This window comes from Condylura cristata, unplaced genomic scaffold (assembly GCF_000260355.1).
Source record: "Condylura cristata isolate star-nosed mole 26May11 unplaced genomic scaffold, ConCri1.0 scaffold00030, whole genome shotgun sequence".
Lineage (NCBI taxonomy): Eukaryota > Metazoa > Chordata > Mammalia > Eulipotyphla > Talpidae > Condylura > Condylura cristata.
In genome coordinates this window covers 2763140-2789424 of record NW_004567131.1, presented here as the reverse complement: position 1 = coordinate 2789424, position 26285 = coordinate 2763140, and the positions used below count along the sequence as shown (strand labels likewise).

The 26285-nt window shown below is 41.9% G+C and overlaps 1 protein-coding gene across 1 annotated transcript in view; it reads left to right on the top strand.

Annotated features, from left to right (window-relative positions):
- Nucleotides 1-26285, top strand: part of DISC1 (disrupted in schizophrenia 1) — a 304163-nt gene that overhangs the window by 72162 nt on the left and 205716 nt on the right. The window contains exon 4 of the mRNA XM_012731422.1: nucleotides 15762-15906. Within this exon, the coding sequence (XP_012586876.1) occupies nucleotides 15762-15906 (145 nt within the window). The remainder of the gene's footprint in view (nucleotides 1-15761; nucleotides 15907-26285) is intronic.

The window sequence follows — 26285 nt, the reverse complement described above, 5'->3', positions numbered from 1 at the left end:
TTTATATCATCTGAACTTGAAACAGCAACAGACTTGTGTTGGCAATGTTTTTACATCTCTTCAACAATGTTTTTACATCTCTTTGATACATGCCGTTTCAGAAGATTGAAAGACTGATTTTCAAACTGTTTTGCGCGGTCACATGTATGCTTTGGGAGTGATGAGAAGGCACCCAAAAGACCAGAGTAGCACCCCCAAAGACCAGAGTACTTCAGCTTTTCTCTGTTGTGAGTACTCCTGTAAGATTTCATCTCAAAAGGGGTTCCATTGGTGGAAAAAAAAAAATAAGGCAATCTTTCCAGCCCCAAGAAGTAACTAGAAATACTGGAAAAGCACCATCATATTGACCTGAACATGATACCTATGTGGAAAGGAAACTGTGGAAAGGAAGAAAGATTCCTTCCAAATTTAGACTTCGTTTTCATATTGAATGGAAGCTTGACTTTTGTCAAGCCTAGAGGGATAATGGCATTTGATTGGAATTGAGTCCTGAACAGTGACAACAGGATTGCCAAGCATGCTTTGCTGTGAAACAAATCCTGCTTGTTATCCCCACTGGTACAGTGCTTGATTAGCTCATGCAAGCATGGTGTTCCAGCTTCAGCAGCAGTGTGTTGCTAACGCTATTAGTCCCAGTCAAGGTTGTTATGCTGTGTCCATTCCACTTAGAGTTATTCATTTTCTTCTTGGCAGCTGGGACCAATTGCTTTGGATCCACCAAGCGAGCTTCAAACTCCTGAAACAAACTCCAATTAATGAAACTCCCCAAATTTTAAATAAAACAAAGACAGATGTCTACACAGAAAGCCCAGCAATATTTGTTTAGACACAATGAAAAGAAATAAAAAGGACTCAGAAAAGAGTCAGTTCATTTAGGATAAGGGCAGCATCTAATTCCACCCCCCTTCCCCTACCTACTTGAAGACAGTTATTAACAAGAGGTTGTAGATTGAGAAAAGTCAATTGGGCTTTTCTACACAGCCCCAACTTCTCCCACTGAAGCCCTATCCCCTACCAGGGAATACACAACCATTATCATGTAACATCTGTGCTTGGACAATTAAATTTTTGTAGGGATATTAAAAAAAACACCCAAAAGTGAATAGAAAAATACATTGCGATTAATGTCAGTTATGGGGATTACACTTTGGGGTCCTTGAGGACCCTAACTAGCACTTATTCTCCCCTTGGGGGCAGTGTGTGCTAATTGCAGGCAGAACATCTGGGCAGGGAATCTCTCACTCAGCCAACTCAGGTCTGTACTATGGTGATAGTCTTTCCCTCTTCCAGTAATGTGGCTGTGAGGCAGATGTATTGACCCTGGACTCCCTTTTTTTTATGGAAGCCCTTTCCGACCTAGTTTAAGTGAGAGGCATTTCTGTTATACAGTTTCACGCTTACATCAAAGGTTAAACTTGTAATGTGTCTATTCTGTCAAACTTTTCACATAGTCTGCCCAGAGCAGACATTTAAAAATATCGATCCTATCCTAGCTAGTCTTACCTGAGAATTTAGAATCTGCTCTGGTGACTTTTGTTTCACTAATCAGGTGATTACACCCTCAGCCATTCTCAATGTCATTCTCAAGCTTCCTTTCCCCTTTCTGTTTCTCCTTCCACAGATGGATGTCGATAGCCTTGGGACCCAAGGGAAGGAATTGACATTTCTTTCTCTCCCTCCATCCTTCCTCCAGCTTTTGGGGTGGTGGGATAACTATGTCTGCTTGTAACAAGGGAGTTCAAGAACTTGGTGGCGTGATTTTTGTACTCAGTGCTGCTCTCTGACAAGTAACTGTCTTGGTCAATGACTTTCACAGTTTCTGATGGTGGCCACAGAGAGGGCCACACTACATAGATGGAGAGTTTACACCAACCTACCCTGATGATATCCCTTGTAATCTGGGTCCATGGAGGGGCCACAGTTAAGGGGAACTGAGGCTCTCTGGGTTACTGACTCCAGGATTCTCACTTTTTTTTTTAAGATTATTTATGCATACAGAGCTGGGGTACAGGCTAGAGGTGCAGGGGTGGTGAGAGGATCCCCCATTAACAGTGGGGAGCAGAACAGGCCGACTGATGAAGTACACTGCTGAGGGGAGCAGTGGGTGGGTTAGGAGGGGTCTGCCGCGCCATGTGGGTCCCCTCTGGGCAGGGATCAAACTAATGCTGAAGTGGCTTTAGCTTCTTAGTTCTGTGCTTTAACCCTCTGTGCCACCAGGGAAGGCCCAATTCTCACATTTTATACTACAAGGCACATCCCAGAATAAGCAGGGTACTTTCCCAGTGTGCTGGAAAGAAATCAGGTTGGCACTGTTTGAGCTGGCTAAGGGTCCCTGTATTCCTAACTCTGAAGAGGTGGCACTGACTTGCAGTGCTGGTGTCTTTCAGGGGGTGAGGGTGCTACTGTGAGTGCGAGTCTCCCACAGCTCCTGGAGTGAAATGTTGAAGGCCAGCACTGCTGAGCTGGCAGCAGTTGGTGGCAGAGTCAAAGTATATTGATCCGCAGTGGTCCTGCCCCCGCATCCCTGAGAAAAATACAAAAGTTAAGAGATAATAGCATAATAACTGGTGTATGTTCCCTGCCCCGAACAACATCTTGCTTTTCCATGTTATGAACTAATCGAGCGTTAACGGAAAAGATTTATGTAGATGGAGATCTCAATATCAACTCTTTAACTGATAAAGCCAACATTATGCAATATGGTTTACATATATTGCAACAATAGATCCCCTAATTCCCAGCCCCAGAATAAGAGTTACCTACCAGCCATAGGCAGTGAATACACCATAGGCTCATTTTTGTTTGGGGTCTGCCCTTGTGAACCTGGGCAGGCAGAATGAATGCTTCTGAAGGTCATCTGGCCTTCAACAAGAAAGGAGGGGGGCAAAGACTGATTTATGTTTACTTGTTCTTGCTTCTCAATACACCAGTTAGGAAATGCACTCTGTCACCTTTGGCAGATGTCAGGGACAGGGCAATTGGACTAGTCTTCCCCATGGACACCTGGAGAGCAGGGAAGAAGCATTCTACATAATGTAAAAGTGTTCCCAAGTCAGTTCTTAAAGGTTGATAGTGTTGCTTCAAAATGCATTCAGGCCAAAATGGTACTGTAGGCATTATGATTAGTTGAGGGGCAATAAGGAGATTTTACCCTCCACTGTGAGTCTGATGTGTAACTCTTTGGGATTGCTAATTAAAGGAGGGAATTTTATGGGGAATACACTTGAGAGGAAAAGCCATACTAACATACTTTGTACAAAAAAGAACAATGATATAAATACATATCAATAAAAATAGGACTTTCATGCTTCAGAGAATCACCTAGGAGTAGAGCTGGAATAGTTATGCAGTCAGTGCTTGGTAGTTAATATTATTATACCTTTTCCTGAAAACACTAGCCACATCTGCCTGCTACCACTTGTCATTAGTGTCTGCAAGATAGTAAAGTAGATGAATATATAGTCAGAGAATTCTAGTGGAAAACTCAGAAATGCTTCATCATATGTATTCTTACAGCTCTCTCTCTGTCTCTCTCTCTCTCTCTCTCTCTGTCTCTCTCTCTCCCTCTCTCTCTCTCTCTCTCTCTCTCTCTCTCTCTCTCTTTGTTTTTTACTATATACATTTGGTGTTTCTGTTGCCGATATTGTTATTGATTCATCTGATGGTAGTTAGAGTACCAAGGTGTCAAGGACTTCCTCAAAGGGCTTTATAGCTCCCCGTAACCTGAGAAGCTAAAGGTAACCTGCATATTTGAATGGAGGACTGAGAATGAATCCAGAAAAGAGAATGAAGCTCTTGTTCACTTTACATCATAAAAAGAAAAACAGCAAGGATGGCCATAAAATCCTCTGCATTTGACAGTCCTCCAGGTTTTGGGTCTTATTGAAAGTGGTAAATTTGAGTGGAATGAAATCTGAGTCAATAGGTCTGACCATTGAAGCAATCTTTGCATCATTTTTACTTTTTATAATAATTCTGCCACTTAGATTTTTCAAAATTGTTTACAGAAATTTTCTTCTTGCCACTTCAAGATAACCCATTGTTGGACTAGAATTATTTTTCTCATCTATAAATTGAGGAAACCAATTCTTAGAGATGTTAAATAATTCCAAAATTACAAAGTTGGTCCTGGCAACTTTTTTAAATTCATCATTAAAGTCTATATCTCTTCATCCTCAAACATAGAAATCACTTACAATTTTGCATTTTCTTCTTATACTACAAGACAGAGAAACACACCACTCTCTTTGGCATTGTTTGCATCATTCTTTTATATGTTTTTTGATGCATCTTACACAATCGATGAAGTTATCTTGAAGATTTCAGTTTTAAGTGTTGAAAGTCAAGATGGGCTTTAAGAGAACGCATAACATAGCACTTTTTACTGATTCCTTAAATATTAATTATGTGCATTAGGTACCGGGGACACAGGTGTCAACACGGCAAAATCACTACAGCTTTGTCCTGCTTCTGGTCAGCACCTGTTGGCACTTCCCATCTGGGCCCAAGAATTAGACTTTTACACCAAGTCAGGGTCACTAGGCTGTCAACTGCTTTTATTTTTCTAGCTCAGGGATTTTGAAGCTCAGTGCTAGTTATGCGTTGCCACTGAGGGGCTTAATGTCCAGGTACCATGACTTCATATCATGTGGAACTGCACAGGGACTTTAGCTGGTTGAGAAAGGCCCCGAGGTCTTTCTTGCATCAGTGTTCTGTTACTATTGCATTCCTGCTTTGGGAAAATGTTACCACAAACTCCAGCTTTATTTCTAAAGTCTGTGTGGTATCTAAGGAATCTGAAAAGATACTTCTAAAATGAGTTCTAGAGAGCCTTATACAGCCTTTAATTTCTTACTCTTTATAGAGGCATTGCTTGAAACCAGTGCAAATGTAGTAGGTTCACAGCATGCTAAAATCTTTGCTCTTTATTAGTCATTTTCATCATTGGCTGCTGTTTTGTGATTTCTCTTATTAACATTGCTTTGAATTGAAGGTCACTGATTTATTTGTATTATGGTGCTTCAGCCAAAAGAAAACAGCTTCATTCTACTTTGTTCCAAGGAACTAATATTCTAGCATGCTTTATTCCTTCTGATTGGATTTCATCCTAATTGGAATAGCTCAGGCTAGTGAAAATAATTTATTTAATCTTAGTTTCTTTTGGGACTATGCCATTGTATCTAGATCCCTGTATGCCACTCAAAGAATTTAAGCTGTTTGTGCTGCCATATCGTTAGCCAGGGACCAATTTAGTACAATCCTCTTGGCACTGAGCATCACACTGGTGTGTTCCATTTGTCCATTGCAGAAAGGGATTTGCACATGCACGTGGTTTGCATTATATTTTTTAAAATAATGATGATGGTGGTTGCTCAATAGCGCATCCCTAATATCCTGAATTCCATTACAGATGAATATGTTAAAAGATGTTCTACAAAAAAAAACAAAACAAAACAATTAAGTCTTAAAAAGATTACAGGTTGCAGTGATTACCATTAAAAGGGTGAGAGAGCCTGCGGTTTTTGAGCGCCGACAAGCAGATGTGTCCAGCTAATTTTTTATGAAAACACTGCAGAACAAATTACTTGTGAAAAGTCTATTCATAGAAACTAATTGAATGCCATGCCCAGTTTCATAGTGAAAACTGAATCCAACCAAAACCAGTAGTGAGAAGTAGGGATTTCATAAATTCATTTCTTTAAAATTGTTTAAAAGTGCTCATAGTATGTTCCTGTGTCTGAGAAGCACATCAATCTACTCCATCGTTCATGACCCTTCAAAATAAGTGAAAGAAGAGAGAAAAGTTCTTGAAGGAGAAATTCAAAAGTGACCATTTGGGTAGCCCTCCCTAGTGGTGCAAAAGGTTAAAGGGCAGCACTATCAGCGAGCTGCAGCTGCTTCAGTGTGAATTCCATCCCCCGCCCTGGAGGCCATGGCAGACTTCTCCTGACCTGCCCACTGCTCCCCTCAGCAGTGTACTTCATCAGTCTGCCTGTTCTGCTCCCCACTCTGTTTCTGGAAAATACCCTGCACCTCTGGCCTGTGCTCCAGGCCTGTATGTGTAAATAAATAAATCTTTTAAGAAAAAGTGGCCATTTGGGTGGTCAATAGAGTCATTCTCAAGGCTACTGCTGATGTGGAAATGGTCCAAGAATCATTGACTGACATTTTAAATTACATTGTTACTTATCAGAAATTTCGTTGGTATACTCTCGTTGGTATAGACAGCCTGCTATAAAGGATTTTTCTTTTAACTTCTCTCCTTGTTACATTCTACCTAGTAAATGTCAATATTCAGTCTACAGAGTTGATTCACTTATCAGCTGCGCATCTAGATTGCTAAGTGAGTTAGTAATTTCCCAAGTGATTAACCCATTTTTGTAATGACTGATCATATATCTAAATTCAATTTAAGTGAAGAACAGGCCATAAAAATTGTTTTATGTAGGAGTATCTACCATTGCATTGTAAACAAGAGCTTACAAATTTTTAAATGGATAACTCCCTCCCTCCACCCCTCAGTTTTTGTGGGTAGGTTTCTTCTTTCATATAAAACAGAAGAGGGAGGTAAATGAGCTGTATTCCAAGCTTGTGTTTTTCAATTTGTGCCTTCCAGAAGATTTAATTAGAAGGGACCTTGAAAGATAACCCATTTTTTAGGCAATATCATTCCTAAAATAGTTTTATATTTTTCTTAATATGTCAAGGTCACATTAATTTAATGCATTAAAAAAAATGCATCAAAAACTTTTAAGTGAAGGTTTCCAAACTAACTAGGAAGTACCACTAAAGATTTAATCTATTCAATTTTATCCCATTAATTATCTTCTTAGCCACATATTCACTTTGGGAATCATGTAGCAAGTTAACTTAGAAAGGATCCTTAACCTTTAACTAAATCTCCTTCACCACCTCATGGTTACAACATGTCAAAGCAGGCAAACAGGGAGCCAAGCATTACACTATGTCACAAAGTCATAAGGTAAGTTCTATGATAGGTCCATTTTGTTGTTGAGAAGACTGAATCTTAAACAGTGTCTAAGTTGTTTAAAATCATGATGCTAGTGAAGAATGGACTTAGAGTTAGATATGAAGCAGCCTCTCCAGAATCTGTGATCTAAATCCTAATCCTTGAGTATGAATACCTTGGAGTCCTGCTAAGCTCTTCTCTTGGCCAGCACATTAGCAAGACATTTCTGGATTACCCTGCTATGAGGAAGGTGAAATGGTGCATACTGTGTAGCTGAGCTGATAGCTTAATCAGTCTAGCCTATTAATGATAACTAACCATTATAAATCATTGCTCTGCCAGGAGCTTCCCATACATCACATCCTCTAATCTTTCTTTGTAAAACTATCTAGTGTATCATTTGTGTATATAAGAAAAACTGCAGTTCACAAAGATTGCATGAAAAGTGCCAAAGCAAGAATTTGGACTGTACTGTTTTACCTAGTTCATGCTAGTTGAACTCAGGTAGGTTCTCCTACTTGCCATTGTCCAAAATGTCATGGTTAATGGTTGCTTTTATTTCTAAAAATGAATTAAAAATAAATTATTAAAGCAAAGCATGATTACTGCAAAAGCATTTAGAAAGGTCAGAAATAAAAATTAAAGAAAAAATTTGACTATTTTTCTCATGCCACTGTTAACATTTTGGTTTGTGTCCATTGTGTGTTTGAGTGGCTCTTCTTCTCTTTTTTTCTGAGTTCCTTGTTTTGTATCTATTTGGAAAGAATCTGGGAGTGGCCCTCCTTTTGCATAGATGTTTTCAATGCAGATTTCCTACCAAACAGCTGGGAAGGCGCATGTGTCTCTTTATTAAGATCAGCAGTGGGACAGGTGTGCTGTTGTTGATCAGAGCTGTGGTGCTAACTGTAGAGGTGGAAGAGTGATGTCGAAAGGGTAGGAGATGTGGAACACATTTCACAGCTTTTTACAAAGTGGATCATCAGGTGACAGAAGGGTGGATTAAAAAAGTGTGTATGCCTACAATCAAATATTACATGGCTATTCAAAAAGATGAACGTTTGGCATTTGCAAAAACATGGATAGAACTGGAGAGGATTATGCTAAATCAAATAAATCAGAGGAAGACAGATACCAGATGATTTCATTCATATGTGCAAAATAGAGTAACAAAAGAACAGACAAAACTAAACCAAAACAAACCCTAGAAATATGACTGCAGAATTGAGGCCACTAGAAGCGGATGGGAAAGGGTGGGACAAAGGGAAGGTTTCCAGGGATGGAGGCGAAGGGGCTGTGGGCACTTTGCTGGTGGGTGTGGTGAGTGCCATACGTCGGAGGAGGTGAACCTAGCCCCCTAAGTCAAGAACAGTGCTGTAAATCGGTGTTACGTCAATTTAAACAACAGCAACAACAAAGCAGACATCTGAGAGTTGCCAGCAGGAGATTCAGCCACCCCAGATTCTGAGCAGTGAACATGGATCATGCGTATGCAGTAATCCACTTTTTCTCAGCATTTGTGAAAACATCCTTTAGAAAAGGTTTTGGTAGTTTTGAACATTCAAGGCATTTATAAACGTAACCAACATTCAGTATGCGGGTTAATTCCCTAGGACTTTTGGTGAAAGAAACCCTTTCTTATGAGTTTAGTTTTAATCACTGAAGCAAAGTATATTTTGCAGTGACCCATAACTAAACCATCTTTTCAGAAACTCTGACCCTCAGGTATTTTCTTTCTTTGACATGTCTGAACATTGCAGCTTTAAACACTTTGCAAGTCTACTGACTGCCAGTGTGTGCACACACTCATATACGCCCTCACACACACTCATATGCACTCATACAATAAGTCCTCAATGTTGTTGACAAGCGATTAGAAACTGGGGCTTTGAGTGAATCTGTAAGTGAAAAACTATTTACCGTAGGCCTAGTTAAGTAGTTAATTTCCTACAGTCCTTCTTGTCATAAGAGAAATCACCAAACTTTTAATTAAAAATCCAAAACACTTCTAGTATACAACAATCATTTGTATTCATTCACTCATTTATCAATTCATTCATTTTCTGAGCTGCTTATTCCAGTTCAGGGGTAGGGTAGCCAGCTTTACCCAGGAAGCTCAGGGCACAAGTTAGAACAACCCTGAATAGGACCCCATTCCATTGCAGGGGTGCATCACACTCAGACTGGGACAATTGGAGAGATACCAGTGAAACTAACATGCATATGTTTGGGGTATGGGAGGAAGCTGGGGTACCCATGCAGACTAGGGGAGAATTTGTCAACTTCATGAAGACAGTGCCCACTACCCCACTGCCAATGGATTGTTTTTTTAGTTGCTAAACTGTAACAACATTGCATGAAACTACATTGTCGGGAACCTGCTTTGTGCTCAAACACACACACACACACACACACACACACGGTGCTAGTGCTGACTTACCTGACATCCAATACCTGGAGAAGTATCTGAAAATTTTTCTGCTTTTGTAATTTTAATCACTCACTTCATGTTGCTTGGTAAATTCTTGCTGGGAAAGAACATATGTTACAAACCAAAACGCTCACTGAAATAATTTAGAACAAATCAACAAATATGTATTAAGGGCAAGGTGATGGCTGAGTGCTGAGGGGAGAAGTAGCACAGTTGAACTGTTGGCTTGTCTTCCAAAAAATTTGTTTGTCTCTACCCAATATTTGTTTTTCCTTTCATACCACAAAAGTTATCTCTGTCTTCTTTCCACATACTGGCAAGCTTAAATAGAACATTTCTTCTGATGTACACTGAAAAGATCTATGACCCAGGGAAACAAAGCTTACCCTAAGTAGCTTAAGCATTAAAAATTTGAGGAAACCAAATCTTCACTTTTATGCAGAAATCAAAGAGAGTAGCACAATTTACCAGTATGCTATTTAGCATAGATAATATACTTTTCTCAATAATAAGCGACTCAAGATTTTACAGCTGATTTTAAGAAGAGAAGTTGAGAAAAAAATCACACACAATCACAATGACCGATTGCCAGAAATCTTAGTTCCTCTCAATTTTAAAACATATGCAATTATAAATTATAGGTACTATGTATATAGAATTTTATATCCTGTTTTTCTTTTGCAATATTAGAATATTTTGCAACAGTTTTCTGGTTGCTTTTTGACTTGCTCTTTGACCATCTCATGAGTGGCCATCCACCATTTATTTCCCTAAAAATGGGATCTAGAGCTATTTCTACTTTTGTGAGTTTTTTGTTTGTTTGTTTTGGTCGTTGCATACTTTCTGTGAGAAAGGGGTAGATGAAGTGGAGAATAGGTTGACGGATATGTATGCACATGTTTAATGCCTTCAGGCCTATATTTTAGGATATTGGATACTGTGCAGGATCTGGCCTTCCTGGTAGATCATGGTAGGTTTTGGGGTCAGATACTGTGAGTTCATATCTGAAGCTACATAGCTGTATGAATAGTCTAGAAAAATTTCTCAAACTTTTTGTACACCACAGTCTTTTGCTCTGTGAAATGGTAATAAGCACATCTCCCTCCTGGTGTTTTCATGAGGATGGCATGGTCCATCAGCAAGGTGCTGGGTGCCCAGCAGTGTTCATTCAGTGGCTGCTGCTGCTTTTCTGTCTGCACCACTCTCACCTGTATAGAAACATCCTTCATTCAGCACCTGTTGGGTAGCAGACACTGAGTAGACATTGGCAAAGCAGATGTGACTATGGCTCCTTTTTTGCCCAGTGGGTCTCACCATTTCCAGGGACTCAGATGAGTGAGCAGTGTGAGTGGCAAACTCAGGGTGGCCCCTGGGAAGCATAATAGAACAAGCCGAGAGCAACAGAGAAGATGAAGCTTCAAATTCTGATTTTGCTACTCACTCATTCTAAGCTTGGGTAAATTACTTAGATTCTCTGAATTTTAGTCCCTGCATTTGTATTCCTAATCCTCAAGTTGTTGTAAAGCTCAGAAATAATGTATATTATAGTGCCAGGCTTGTAATAGATGCTCAAAACTGATTATTATGCTTGAAGTCTTCAGGCCCCAATAGTGACTGATTTTTATGATAATGAATCCAACAAATTCCAGTATTCTGAAATGTCAAAGACTGGCTCAGTTGTCTCAGGTTAATCTGAAATATATTTTATTACAGCCTAATTCTTTGTAAACTGGTCATCTACACATGAGATGCATGGTAATGTGGAATTATTAGAATATTCCACTCTCAATGAATAGCATTTCTTGGCTGTTACGTAAAAACCAAGGGAAAATGACTTATGAAGACATTGATTGCTTCTTAACTTTAGAGGGCCTCCTCAGAATGTAGAATGATTGCCTAGCCAAGAATATGGCTTCTTCCATCTATTCTGTCATCCCACAGACAGAACAAGGCAGTAGGGAGTGAATCTATTTAGCAGGATGTCTTTATATGTGAAGATGTCTTACAGCTCTGTAAATGCTTATTTGCTTATTTATTCATAGGTGGAGAAAGTACTTGTCTTTCATTCTGTTTCCATATTGTAGCCCTAGCAGCAGGCACTTAGTACTGATATGCTAAGGGAAAACAGGTGAACACTGACCCTCAATTAAACCATAATAAATATGTTGCAGCAGTATCCAAAAATACATTTGCTTGCTGCATAATGGAATGAGATGATGGCTAACAATTTTTTATTGCTGAGGTTTTACAGGTAAAGCCCATTATACTTACAAATTGAATGTATAGTATCCATTAGAATATATTATTCAATGCGTTATTTTGCTTATTGCTTGGTGACATAGTCAATATCATTTGCAGTTTACTTTGAGTTTGTTTGGTTTAGCGGCTAGTCAGTTATGCTTACCAAGTGCAATCAGAATTTCTAACGTTGCTGTTCTGTCAGCGAAATGGTCAGTCAGCCCCATTTATTCAGCTCCTGCTGTGTGCAGCACCCTGAAAATCTGGCTTTAAATCTTGAGCTGTGCACTGAAATCAGATTAACAATGTCTACAGCATGTTTGTAGAGGTTTAATAAAAGGAAAAGCCAGAGACAACGAGTTATGTTTCCTGAACCCCGGGTCAAATAGATCAATGGGATTTTCTTAAAGATGCAGCAAGATTTTATACAAAGAAGGTCATAAAAGTAGTAAGGACAGCATTTCATAGGGCTGCATTAACATTTTTGGAAGGTAATTTTTTACTTACAGAAGAGCAGTGAGTGTAGTACAAAGATCTCATGCGTCTCACTCTGACTCCCCCACCAGGCTTGCAGACTCATGACCACCTGAGGGTGAGCTGCAGACACCATGCCTGCTGGTCCTCGCTTCTAAACACGACACTCTCATGCATGCCCAGCTGCGATTCTCCCAGTTAAGGCATCAACCTTGACACACTACTGTTCTCAGGGCTGCAGACCCAGCCCGATGCCTGAGGGGCCAGCAGCATTCTCTGTCCTAGTGGTCAGAACACAGTTGCCGACAGTCGGCATGTCTCTTCAGTCTTTGTGGTACTCTTTCCTGAGACAGGTCTTTCCTTGTCTCTTATGACCTTGGATGTCTAAGGAAGGCAGACCTGACATTCTCTTGGACAGACTTCAATCTGGGTCTGTGGATGCTTCTCATGACACAGGTCACGCAGCCCTGACAGGAACATTGTGGACACGTGTGCTTCTTGGTGTGTCTCCTTAGGTGTCACACTGCCTCTCTTGTCCCCACCCCTGACCATGTTAACCTCCACCATTTGTTTGAACCAAGTAAAGCCTATTCCAGGTTTCTCTACCTCAGACTTACCATTGTCCTTTGGAGGTGGATTAGTACATTATGTGTGTGTGTGGGGGGGTATTCTTTGTTTACACTGGGGCCCTGCACCCCATCAAACTTCAATTCTCATTCATTGCATTATTTACTGATTCTGAAGTTATCCTGGATTTGGCCTATGAGAGCTTCTCCAGTGTGGCTCCTGTGTCTTTCTGGCATGTCCCATCAGTCTTTAAGCATGCCTTACTCTTTGGGTACAAGAAACTCCAGACTCATACTGTCCTGTGTCAATACAAAACTCAGTTCACTTATCTATTTATCTATTTATTTACTTATCTATTTATTTATCTATTTATTTATTTATTTATTCATGGAGCATGGTGTTTAGAAATCTGCATCTGAGTGCTTGATGTATGCATTGCTACTGGAGTATAGTTTCTTCTAGACTTTCTCAGTGGCTATAGGTAGAACATAAATGTAAATACACAAGCATATACCTCTAATTATTTCTGTATCTTATCTGTGAGTAGCTATACTAAAAACCACTCAATTCCAGTGCTTCCAATTCCAGATAACAGGCCTAAATTCTTTTTTTTTTTTTTTAAAGATTTACTTATTTATTCATACAGAACTGGGATACAGGCCAGAGATGTGGAGGGTGAGAGGATTCACCAGAGACAGAGCAGGGAGCAGAACTGGCAGATCGAAGAAGTACACTGCTGAGGGGAGCAGCGGGTGGGTCAGGAGAGGTCTGCTTCGCCATGTGGATCTCCTCTGGGGCAGGCGGGGATTGAACTCATGCGGAAGTGGATTAAGCTTCTTTTTGCAGTGCTTTAACCCGCTGCGCCACCAGGGAGGGCCCAACAGGCCTAAATTCTTTACCCCTTTTCATAACTATGAGCACAGCTGATGTTAGAACAACACGGGTTAGGAGTGTTGGTTCCTGAGTATAACTTATAGTCAGCCCTCTGTCTCCATGAGTACATGTCCTTGGATTCAGCCATTGAATTTGTGAATGTGGAACCTTGAATAGAAATAGATTCTTGCCTAAGAGGACCCTTGCAGTTCATACCCATGCTATTCAGGAGTTGGCGATACATTCTCTAGTACTAAGAGCCTGGCTCTCTTCATCTTCTGCCTATTTACCTGCTAAGTCCAACTTCACTATTTCTCATTGTCACCTATCTTCTCCTGCTGTCCACCTTATCTATAGGCACTGGCAGGTACAGGCTCGAGTATGTCAGCACGTCCCTGTGTTTGGCTGCCCAAGGTCCCCCTGCATCATGGGTGTGCTCCTGTGTGCTCCCTCTAAGCCCCCTTCTTCCACAGGATGGTTACAACCCAATTCTTCTCCACAGAGAAGACATTCTATTTATAATGTTGACCTCTGTACCTGCACGCTGGCATGTGAAGTGTAACCCTCAGTAGCTGATAGCCGCTCAGAAGACTGGAGTAGGAAGTAACTTATAAATTCGAGGCAGTTATCGGCTATAAAATTGCTGGTGTTGCTACCATAAACTTTTCTAATAACTTTAGCTATACATACTTTTGAAGGTGAGTGACAGCCCAGAACATAGCAAATCACAGGTATTTCCTGGGATAACTTAATGTTTTCCTTGGCAGTCCCTCCTGAATGTGATTTTTGGCTGCTGACTCACACTTCCAGGGGTTCTTTTGGCTGGAGCAGCTTGCATTGTCTGAGGACAGTGAGAGGTTACACTTTAAAGTAGGGGGTTAACAGAGGTAGGCCAGATTGGATTTCTGATGTTATTGTGAGCACTTGAAAACTCATACTTAGTGGTCCAGTTGATAATAGCCAGTTCTTTTGGACAAGTCCTGGGTGCCAGCATGGGGCTGAATGTTTTGGTTTCATTTAATCTCCAGAAAACTGTATGAAATGGATATAATTATCATCCCTGTTTCTATACATTAGAAAGCTGAATATTAGAATGGTTAAGTCATTTAAAGGTCAAACAGCAAGAGATGGCAACTGACAGTTGAGATACAAACTGAGGTTGTCTCCATCTGTATATGAAAGGATTGCAACTCATTTTTGACTAAGCATTATGACTTAGTTGAGATGTTATTTTAAATTTTATTTAAATTTTTAAATGTTATTTAAAGTTTATTTTAAGGTAAAAAGTCTTTGAAGTTTTGATTTCATATAGCACGAAATAAGTAGATCAATAAATTAATGACAATAAGTTCAAAAAAAATTTAAGGGCCTCCCTGGCGGCCCAGGGGTTAAGTCTCAGTTCTGTCACCTCATGTCCACACAGTGCAGCAGGCTTCTGTATAGCCCACTAATCCCCTCAGCAGTATATTTGTGTAGATCCACATGTTCCGCTCCTCTTGCTGTCACTGGTGAATCGTATCACCCTCCACGCCTCTGACCTGTACCTCAGTTCTTCTATACAAAAAGAAAAAAAAAATTGAAGCATAAAGCTTGGTGTTAGGGAGCAGATCCCTTGGGGGCTGTCTCAGGAGAGCTGCCAGGCCAGCTCCTCTGTGCATTACAAGTGCGGTGTCTGAAATAGCTCCAGCTGTCACTTTGAAGAAGGTGGCACAGATTGAGAACCTGGCAGACACTTGTGACTTGGCCTCCAAAGGAAGTAGATGGTCCTTTCTGAGTGGTTCCTTGGCAGAATCTCTTGGCCGGTTTCTGGCTGTTGGTCCCAATGCATGCACGTTGATGGGGGTGATGGCCCAGCTGAGGCCCCAGGACACAGGCTGCATAAGTGGGTTTTCTCCCAAATGATCACATGGTTTTACAAACAGTGTTAGTATCCTTGGATGTGGCGATCCTGATTTTGACCATCATATAAATACATAAATGATAGCCTTTTGTAGTAGAAGAACAAAAGGTAGGAACGTGATGCTGTCAGTCAAAAGACAGAAGAGTCTTCACAGCCCCACTGCAGGCACAGATATGCTGGCTTAGAAACCAGTCACTGCTGCTTTCTGTCATGAAGGTGGATGTTGACCGGGAGTGAGACTAAGAGATGCTGGATTCTCTATTTTGAATTTCACACTTCTTCATTCTTCTCTCTTCATTTTGGGCTTCCAGCTGAGATGTTAAAGCAAAAATTAGAAGATTTGGAGAAAGAGAAAAGCGACCTGCAGCTTCAGCTTCCCTCCCAGCAGCCAGCCCTTCGCATCCTCCTGCGCCAGCTGGGAGCACAGGCCCAGGGTGCTGTGCACCGGGCTCTGCAGTAAGTACCTGGGGGATCCCTCTGACGCCTGCCAGGCTCTCTTCCTCTCTGGGTGCCTGTGTTGCAAAGACCCGGAAGGGCTGAGCTGGGGAGACCTCAGCTACTTATTCCTGGGGGTGCTCCCTTTGCTGGTGCAGCAGGAGGGGGTTTCTTCCAGAGTGAGGTTCCAGAGTGGGTCATGCTCCCTGAAGAGGAAAGGCCTTCCTGTTAATTGACAACATGCACAGGGCTGGTGTCAAGCTTCTCCTGGAGGCTGGCCTTCTGAGAAAGTGGGCTGGATTTTTTTCATGTCATATGTCATATGCAGGACAGCGTGGCTCTTGGTTGTGTTGAGTCTGTGAAAGCCACAGACGGTTCCATTGAATGAGGGATGAAAATGTGCTTCCCTGATCTGTCCCTCTAGCTCCTGAGCTACTCTCACTGTTCCTACTACTCAGGGTCTCCTGAGATAGGTCACACAGAGAGAGAGCAGCCACTGCTTCTAACCCGCTGGCCCCTGGAGCTGGCGGTCTGTTTGAGTTACCTGGAGGTATAAAGTGTGCAGGTTCCACCCAGACCAATCAAGTCAGGCTCTCTAGGGATGGGCCCCACTGCTGGCATGTTTGAAAAGTGGGCAGCTGTGCTCATTGACTGCTTGTTACCACTCTCCCTGGGAAGGTTAGAGAGGGAACCAGCTTGTGTTGGAGGCTGTAAGCATCCTCACAATCTGGGCCCTGACAACCAAAGATCATCTGGCCTATTCTTAGTCAGTGTAGATAGCATTGTAATTCAGTGTCTCAGTGTCTCCCCATGGCCTCTCTTAGCAGTGAGGGCTGTTTTTTTCATCTGTTTGGTTGGTAGCTGCTAAGTCTCCTGATTTTCTACATGGTCTCCTGAAAGAGCAGGTGAATACCATCTCCCATTACTATTCTTTTGTCATATATAAGTTGCATTATCACCTCATTTCTGCACCATTTTTCAGCGGGTCTTTCCCAACTCAGCTTTCTACTGAACTCTTTTTTCCTTTTGGTCTTTGGGGCCCTATCTTGTCATACTCCCTTGTCTCGGCTGTATTAAATGAAGGGCTATGGTTGCAATTCTCATAGTAGCCACCAGGGGGACACAGTGTCTGGCGGGAGCTTCTAGGCTAAGAGCTCTCTCCCAGTAAAGGAAATAGTGTACTTTCTAACGAATGGCCCTAAGGAATAAAATATTTGCATTGATGTGGAAAATTTTCAATACCAGGTAGTAACACAAAAAATCGCCTCTTAACCTTTTGGGGATCAAGTATTTCTTTGAGAATCTGATGAAAACTATACACTTCTATCATAAAACCACTATTCATGAACACGCAAATGACTGTGTGCCTATCCTGTAGTCTCGAGATCTGAGGCTCATCCAGTCATTCTGTGGAGGGGCTTTGGGTCTCAGGTTAAGAGAATTCGGCTTAGGATCAGAATTAAGGAAAATTAAACATTCCTGGACAACAAGGTGCTTTAGTTTTCACTTAAAAAATAACCTCTTTAGATGTGGGTGACAGACCTGTGAGGAGGTTGATTATGGCTTTATCTTAATTTTGATTTTGCTCTTTTCCTCCCAGACTTGTCTGGCTATTTCTGACCCCTTTCTATGGGTCCCGGCCAGAAGGTGCTTTAGTTTTGTGATGGACTTTCAGGCCTTTGCTTTGAGCCAATCCCTTTTAGGTAGATTTAAAAAAAAAAAAGGATTTATTTATTTATTTATGTATACAGAACTGGGATACAGGCCAGAGTGCAGGGGCAGTGAAATGATTCATCAAAGACAGAGTGGGGAGCAGAACAGGCAGATCGAAGAAATACACTGCTGAGGGGAGCAGCAGGAGGGCCAGGGGAGGCCTGCTGCGTCAAGTGGATCACCTCTGGGGCAGGTAGGGATCGAACTCATGGGGAAGTGGCTTTAGCTTCGTAGTGCTGTGCTTTAACCCAGGGAGGGCCCCCTTTTGGGTAGACTTTTACCTATGAGAGGATGGGTAACTTCAGGTTTTTGATTTAGAAATTATGTTGTCTTCTGTATTGTATACTTATTGTATTAAAGTTCCTTTCCATTAAAAAATAATAACCTCTTTAACTTACCGGTTTAATTCTCTGAACTTGAATAAAATAAAAATGAGACACACTTGATTTGTTGAGGTCTTTCCAGCAGCCCAGAGACTTCTAGGGGTGACTTTCAGATATTGACTGACTTGTCTAATAGCACATACTGGTACTCAGGTGGGTGGGCACCCCGTCCCTCTGTTTTTGGTTCCTTACTGTTCAGTGATATAAATGGTTTGCCTGGGTATCTCTACTCAGTGTGGGTACAGCAGCCTGATCTCAGGGCAGGTGATACATACCTTCAGTCATTTTCAGTTATGGACAAACATCCTCCAGTCGTGTCCAGCTTGAACTTCAGTGTTTGTAATCCATCTCTTGTTGGCCATGGTTGCCTCCCTTGTTTAACAGAGACCTGGGGACCCACTGTGTGTAGGTGTTGAAGTTCTGTCTTGTGGGCCTCAGAGGGCAATTCAGGGCCTTCCCAGGGCCTAGATCCTGATGTGAATTAGTCTCCTCCACCCCAACTGGACAAAAATGCATTTTATCCATCACTCAACAATTTTTGTGGGGTCCCTTTTTCCCAGTGGAGAACTTGTTGGGGAGGACAAGTTCTGTGATCCTGATGATTTATGGGAAGCTCATAAATTCTTGCTTCCCTGAATGTGGGCATGGAGGCCATCAGCTTCCAGACCCTGTCTGCCCACTGAAGTGGCTGCTGCTAGCTTGCAGTGCTGCGCTTTAACGTGTTGCACCCCAAGGAGGGACCTCTTTTTTAAAAAGATTTATTTATTTATGCGTACAGATTTATTTATTTATGTGGGGGCAGTGAGAGGATTCACCAGACACAGAGTGGGGAGCAGAACAGGCAGACTGATGAAGTACACTGCTGAGGGAAGCAGCGGGTGGGTGAGACAGAAGAGGTCTGCTGCACCGTGTGGGTCACCTCCCTGGCTGGGAGGTGAAGTGGCTGTGGCCAGCTTCATAGTGCTGTGCTTTAATAGGTCGAGCCATCAGGGAGGGCCTCCAGAATGCCTTCTTGCAAGGTACACCCAGTCTTTATGGGTGAGTCTAGTGGGGTTTTCTCTCCTCTTCTCCCTCCTTTTCCTCATTCCTCACCCAACCCCCTCTTTGCCCCCAAGTGGGACTGTGGGAAGGGGAAAGAAAGACATCTTTCTCGAAGATGCTGTTCCCTACACAGCCAGTAGATGTGTGTGTGGAGCTCGTTGTTGACTGTGATACCTTTGCTTATGCACCCTTGGGTGAGGGCAACCTACCCCACTGTTAGGGATTTGGAATAGAAGGCATTTAGGCCTGTGTCCTTAAGCATTAGCTTCTAACTCTAGAGCAGCTGGAAAATTCTACCTCAATATTTTCTCTCAGCAAGCAAGAAGAGGACAGAGAGAAATCTATTCTGGCTGTGCTTTTTACCTAGTCAAAAAGTTATTTTTTCCTTTTTCCTAATAGAGGGTTTTGGCCTGCTATTATATATATGACTGATCATTTTTCTTAATAATACTTTACATATCTTTAATCATCATCCTGTCTGTTTTTCCACAGGAACTTCCCCAAGGTGTGTTAAAATAGGTGACATTTACAATATAAAGTCTGTGTGTGTGTGTGTGCGTGCAAAGTGTCCTTTGTGAAAGACCCTTTCCCAAAGGATTACTTGAAACGAAATGAAAGAAAGTAAAAAAAATAAGGATATGCAATGGTTTTCCATTGGGGCTTATCAAGGCAGAGCTCAGCTTGCCTGTCCAAATAGCTCCTGCTCACAAACTTCCTTTCTGATGGAAACCAAAGATAACAGAGATAAATGTTCACAGAGATAAGTGCTGTAGAACTCATGCTACTTCCGGAACTGAGTCCTTTTTCCCCTGACCAGTTCTTCCTTTATTCCCTTTGAACATGTGATTCATTGTTTCCACTGAATTGTCTTGTTGGGACCATCACACCATAGGATTCAGTGACAGTCAGCTCTAAGTTCGTAGACTGGAAAGGAGATAAAACTGCATTAATGCAAAAATGACTCAATTTTACCAGAGACATAAAACAAGATGGTGACCATTATGGTACCTCATCAAAAAATCTTTGTTGCTAACATACTAGGATATGTTTCAGAACCCCAAATCAGAATTTGTGGTGGGGCGCCAAATGGGCAAGGCTTGTGCCCCGTGTCCAGGAGACTGCTTCCTGGGCCTTTTCATTGTCTTGAGAAGGGAGGAAGTGAGGAGGGGAAAAGTTGAAGTGAGTTATAGAGGATTCCTCAAAACTTGTTTTAGACTTGGTAAGTTATAAATACAAGCTTCCCAAGGTGTCCCAAGCCATATTCACTTGAATTCACCTGAGTCTGTCCTGAAGCAGGTGACTTGCTTGGTCTCTCCTCTGCCTGTCCATATTCTCACTGCGATGATCCTGAAGACCCCTCTCCCGTTGCACACACATAAACAAGGGAAGGGTGCGGGAGGCTCTGGAGACCTGAAGGCTGACAGAGGAGGTGGTGATGTGGGCTCCTCACAGACTCACATTCACTTACCATCGGTTTTAGAAAACATTTACACCTGGAAGGTGTTTCATTCTTTCTCAATGTTACTGAACTATGCAGGCATTAAAGTCACCTGTGAATGTTATCCCTCGTATGAAAAATATCTGCCTGGGAAATTTGGAGTTAAAATATTTTCAGTGGGATAAATGGGTTTTACCTTTCTTTAAATGATTGGTGGAAGGACAAAAGTTAAAAGTTCGGGATTGTCGTCCCTGGCTCCCTCCTACCCCGGGGGTGTCTGTAGGAAACCTTGGGACTGAAGTGGGGTCTCAGACACCCAAGTCCCCATTGGCACCAATGCTGTTCTAACATCCTAGCTCTCATGTTTTTAATTCTAGCCCCTGAGGGATTTGCTCATTTTACATACTGATTAGTTTATAGCAGCAATGCTAATTTGCACTGACATTAGGGATTACACATTGAGAATTATTAAATATAAAAGGAACAACATTGTAGAAGGATAGGGAGTAGGGTTCAGAGAACTGAAGGTTTGGAAGAAACCTGTCCCCTGCCTCATTACTGGGCCACAGAGCATCCTGGGGCCATGGCTCAGTCGCCTGTCAGTACTGTCTATACCCAGAGTCAAAGTACAAGAGACAGAGAGGAGTTTGGTTAATCACAGGGGCTTTTCCTATGGATTAAGTAATAAATGTGATTAATGATAATATGGAGAATTCCCAGTTACCCTCTTGTAGCTCCTCTGTAGCTAATTTTCAATTCTATGTTGATTTCCTTCACTAACTCCCATCCTAACCCAGATGGTATCTGTTTAGGAAATTCTGGAGACTCTTAATATTTGCACAAGCAGAGCAAATTGGGAAATAAATTAGTACAAAGGATTGATCTAATGCATTAGAAAGCTGAATATAAACGACTTCTGGATTTTCTAGTCTATGGAATCATTAAATCACTCAGTACCTGTTTGCTAAGTCCCTACTCAGTGCAGGTGACTGGAGGCAACAATATGAGACGATCTGGCCCCAGGGTCATAGTCCTTGGGCTGACATAGTGAGCAGGCTGACATTCTGGAGCTGAGAAGTATAAGCACATCCCATTCCCATAGTGATCAGTAGCTGATGATGATTTCATTCTGGAGACGTCTCTGATACATGTAAAGATCCTAAAAATCATTTCAATTTTAATCGTTATTCTCCCTGTAGGACATTGTGTCCATTGGACAGGAGTGCAGAGTTATTTTTCCCAACGCAAATGTTGCAGGACAGTCAACAGCAAATACGTGGAGGGTTGAGTTTTCTTCCTCCTTCTCCTTAAGGCCCCAGGGTGAGGAAGTTACCTGCTCACTGCACTCAGTGGTCATTTTGGGATAAGTTTAGTCTCCATAATCAGCTATACAGGAAGGAGGGCATTGCCATTGTCATCATTACCATCCCATTTTACTTATTTAAAGATTTTATTTATTTCTGCATATAAGAATGGGGTGAAGGCCAGAGCTACGGGGAGTAAGAGGATTCACCAGAGGCAGATTGGAGAGCAGAATAGGTGGATCTACTGAAATACATTGCTGAGGGGAGCAGCGGGAGAGACAGGAGAGTTCCACTGTGCCATGTGGGTCACCTCCCTGGCCGGGGATTGAAAGCATGCTTCATTGGTCGATGATAGCTTGATAGTGCTGAGACTTGAACCCCTGCGCAACCAGGGAGGGCTCATCATCATGCCTAGTTTAAAAATGAGGACGGTAAAGTTCAGAGAGGTTAGATAAGACCAAGGACACATAACTAGGAAAATGTGGAAGTAAGGCTGAAACGGTGTCTTCTACCTCCATATACTGATCTTGCCACGTCATTCTCAGTTATTCCTGTAAATAGAGAGTGAGAGAAATTAATCAATGGATGTGGGTGGCGTGAAGTCAGGGAGAAATGGAAGTGTAAAACTTTGAGAGGAGGCTAATGGCATTTGGTGTCCAGAGAGGGCTCGAAAGGAGCAATTAACTTGAGGGGTCATTGACTCCCCAACTCTGCTTCTTGCTCTCTGTACAATGAAGAGCAGGTCAGTGCCCCCCTTCACCTTGTTGACAAAACTAATGCAGGTACGTCCTACTTTTAAAAAAGTTGCCTTCTGCCATTTTGCTTATAAGAACTATCATTAGTACCTGGCGAATGGAAGCGAACCCCATGAGGATTTTTGGTTTTATAATGAAAGGTTAAAAGTGAGACCTGTGTTGAGCATTTGTTTTGCTGTAGCTGTTCTAGGGGCAGTGGGTAACCCGAGTAGGGAGAATGGCGCTGCCCAGCTGCTTTGCAGGGAACTGCTTCCTTCAGGTGGTGGATTAATCACCTCACATCACATGGCTTTTCTAGATGTTAGCGTTACTTTAGGTTTGATGTATTATTTGGTATGATTTAGCGTACCAAATATGCTGGGAATGTAAAAAAAAATTCCTTATAAATGAATGATAATTGCTTCTTGGCTTTATGCCAGTTCAGCATAAAGTTTTCACAGGCCCAGTCTACGTTTGGAGAGTGGGGAAAGCCTATAATAATCTGTTTATCTTAATTTTTTTTAAAGATTTATTTATTTATTTGTACAGAACTGGGGTACAGGCCAGAGATACGGAGGGTGAGAGGATTCACCAGGGACAGAGCAGAACAGGCAGATCGACAAAGTACACTGCTGAGGGTAGCAGCGGGCGGGTCAGGGGAGGTCTGCCGCGCCATGTGGTCACCTCCGGGGCAGGCGGCGATTGAACTCATGCGGAAGTGATCTTACCCTCTCAGTGCTGTGCTTCAACCCACTGTGCCACCAGGGAGGGCTCTGTTTATCTTAGTTTTGATGCTGAGAAGTGAGTGTGATAAAAGTGATGTCCGGTGTACAATAAATTCTCAGTCTATATTAATTTATTTTACTATTAGCAGTTAAAAAATTTGATTACTGCTACTATTACTGTTTGGTCTTAAATACATGAAACAGTGAGTAACATGTCTTGAAATAAATTTCTGAAATTCCCTGATGTGTTATAAGTAGGCAGATTTCAAGATTATTCAGATAATTTGAATCTGTGTCAGTCTAGGATATAAGCAAAGGTTCCTTCCTTGTAATGGCTGTTTTCTAGCTTAGCAAAGTTGAAATGACATATTTTCTACCATTGTTTTTAAACATACTAGGGCTGCTTCATTGGAGAGGTTGGTTGACTCACTTATTCTGTAAGTACCGTAATAAGGTTTTGGGAGTGGAGACCCATTTCTATCTTTCAGCTTTTACAGTAATTTGTTCAAGCTTCTGGATACATGGTTAAACATATATCCATGTCTCTTTTTTTTGTTTTAAATATTTAATTGTGTGTACTAGAACTGGGGTATAGGCCAGAGGTGTCGGGGGTGAGAGAGGGGGGAGCGGCACAGACAGATCTACTGAGATACACGGCTGAGGGGAGCAGCAGGTGGATCAGGAGAGGTCTGCTGCACCATGTGGGCCAGCTCCCTGGCTGGGGATCTCACTCGTGCAGTGGTGACTGCAGATAGCTTCGTAGTGCTGAGACTTAACCGCTTGTGCCACTAGGGAGCCCACTATCCGTGTCTTTATTTTCTGGTGTGTGTGCTGGTCTCTTTTGCTCTGTGTGGGCATCAAACTTCTTTTACTGCTCAAGCTGTGGGAGGCAGGATTAATGCTTTTTCTTTTTGTAAACGAATGAAACAGACTGGGAGTGAAAGGAGATGAACAAATGAGAAGACATGTCAAGACTACTCATTTTCTTTCTACACAAAGTGGAGGGAGTGAGAACACTTTTGTGAATGTGGAACTAAGAACATGAATCTTCATGCTTTTCTTTGATGAGCCCTGAATTGACCACGTGTCAGCTAAGTTCCACCTGTGTCGAAGGAGATTCCTGGGAGGAGCTGACAGCTTTAATTCATGCTTCAGCTGCCAGAAGCTATAGATATCTGCTTCTCTGCAGGGAAAATACTCTTGATCATTAACGTATGAATTAAATTTATTTCAAACACAGGCATGTTTTGTACAACGGCCACAATAGTTTGGTTTTAAAAATAATAAATAGCACAATTACTAGTGTGTGTGGTAGAAAACTTTTTCATTTTAGTTCTAAAAAAATACAGGTGCTCTACAGGGAATGTAGAAAAGTTTGACTTGTTCCACCACTCAGAAGTAAGAGTTGATAGTGTTTTGATGGATATTTCCCTACTTCTCATTTGATGTGTATGTTATTTTTAGATTAGCAGTTCACGTTATACATAGTACCAATTCCTGATTTTAAAATGTTTAATGCATGTTTTCCTTGTAGTTCTGTCTTCTTTGCTGACCTGTTTTCAGTGACTATAGAGCCTTCCTTGGGGTGTCATGGCTTATAGCTTTCATCTTTTGTTGGGACCATAATTGTGGTGCTTTCAGTCTTTGGCCACTAAGAAAAATGTGGTATCTTTGTAGTTAATCTTTGTACATATCTGTGATTACTTATATACAAGGAAGTGATAGAAGTTGGACTGTAGGATCCAAAGTTGTAATATAATGAAATTACAATTATTCTTTCTTATTATCAGGAAGGAATTAGGGTTTATGAAAGTTTTGCCAGTTTGCTAAGTGAAAAGTGAAAAATACTCAAAAGTATTTTTGAGTTCTTTGAATGTGTACTTAAAAGCACTTTTTGATGATATGCATTTTCCTTAAACCATATTAATTTTTTTTTACTTATTTATTTTTAAAAAATTTATTTCTGCACACAGAACTGGGGTATAGGACAGAGATGCAGGGGCAGTGAGAGGTTTACCAGAGACAGAGTGGGAAGCAGAACAGGAAGATCTACTGAAATACACTAATAAAGGGAGCAGTGGGTGAGACAGGAGAGGTCTGCCACATCATGTGGGTCACCTCCCTGGCTGGGGTTTGAACTTGCACTGAAGTAGCTGCTTATAGCTTCATAGTGCTGTGCTTAACTCCTTGCACCACCAGGTAGGGCCCTTAATTCCTTTTTTAAAAATTCTGATTTTGGGTTAAGGCACAGGACTGCGGGGGACCTTGACCAGCAAGGCGGGAGATTCTGGGCCCCAGATCTGGCGAACAAAAGAATCAGTCACACACGTGTAGCAGAACAAGAAAGAACTCTTTATTGGGTTTTTACCTCAGCTATATACAAGAGGAGAGGGATGCCAGAAAGGGAGAAGGCCAATAGAAATGCAGCATGTTTTGGTGGCAGTTGGTCTCGTGAGGGGCCAAAGTGGGTGAGAAAAGAAAGAGGAAAGGGAAAAGGTGGGGGCAGGGAGTGCTTCCCACATGCCTTTTGCAACCCGTATGTTTTTCTCTATCCGGACTCCATTTCACCTTTTTATGGCACAAGATGCTGACAGACGCAAGATGCCGGCCTTGGTCCCCAACACAGGACTGAGAAGCTTAAAGCCTCTTCTTCATGAGTTCAATCCCAGCCCTAAGAGGTGATCCAAATGGTGCAGCAGACCTCTCCTGTCTTGCCCGCTGCTCCCCTTAGCAGTGTACTCTGTTAGTTTGCCTGTTCTGCTTCCCACTCTGTCTCTGGTGAATCCGCTCACCCTCCGCATCTCTGGCCTGTACCCCAGTTCTCTATGAATAAATAAAAATCTTAAAAAAAAAAAAAAAGAAAGAAACAGGTTACTGAAACAACTACTTTAAAAAAAAAAAAATTCTGGGCCCTCCCTAGTGGCGCAGCGGGTTAAAGCACAGCACTAAGAAACTAAAGTCAAATGGGTTCGATCCCCACCTGCCCTGGAGGAGATCCACATGGCGAGGCAGACCTCTCCTAACCCGCCCGCTGCTCCCCTCAGCAGTGTACCTCATTGATC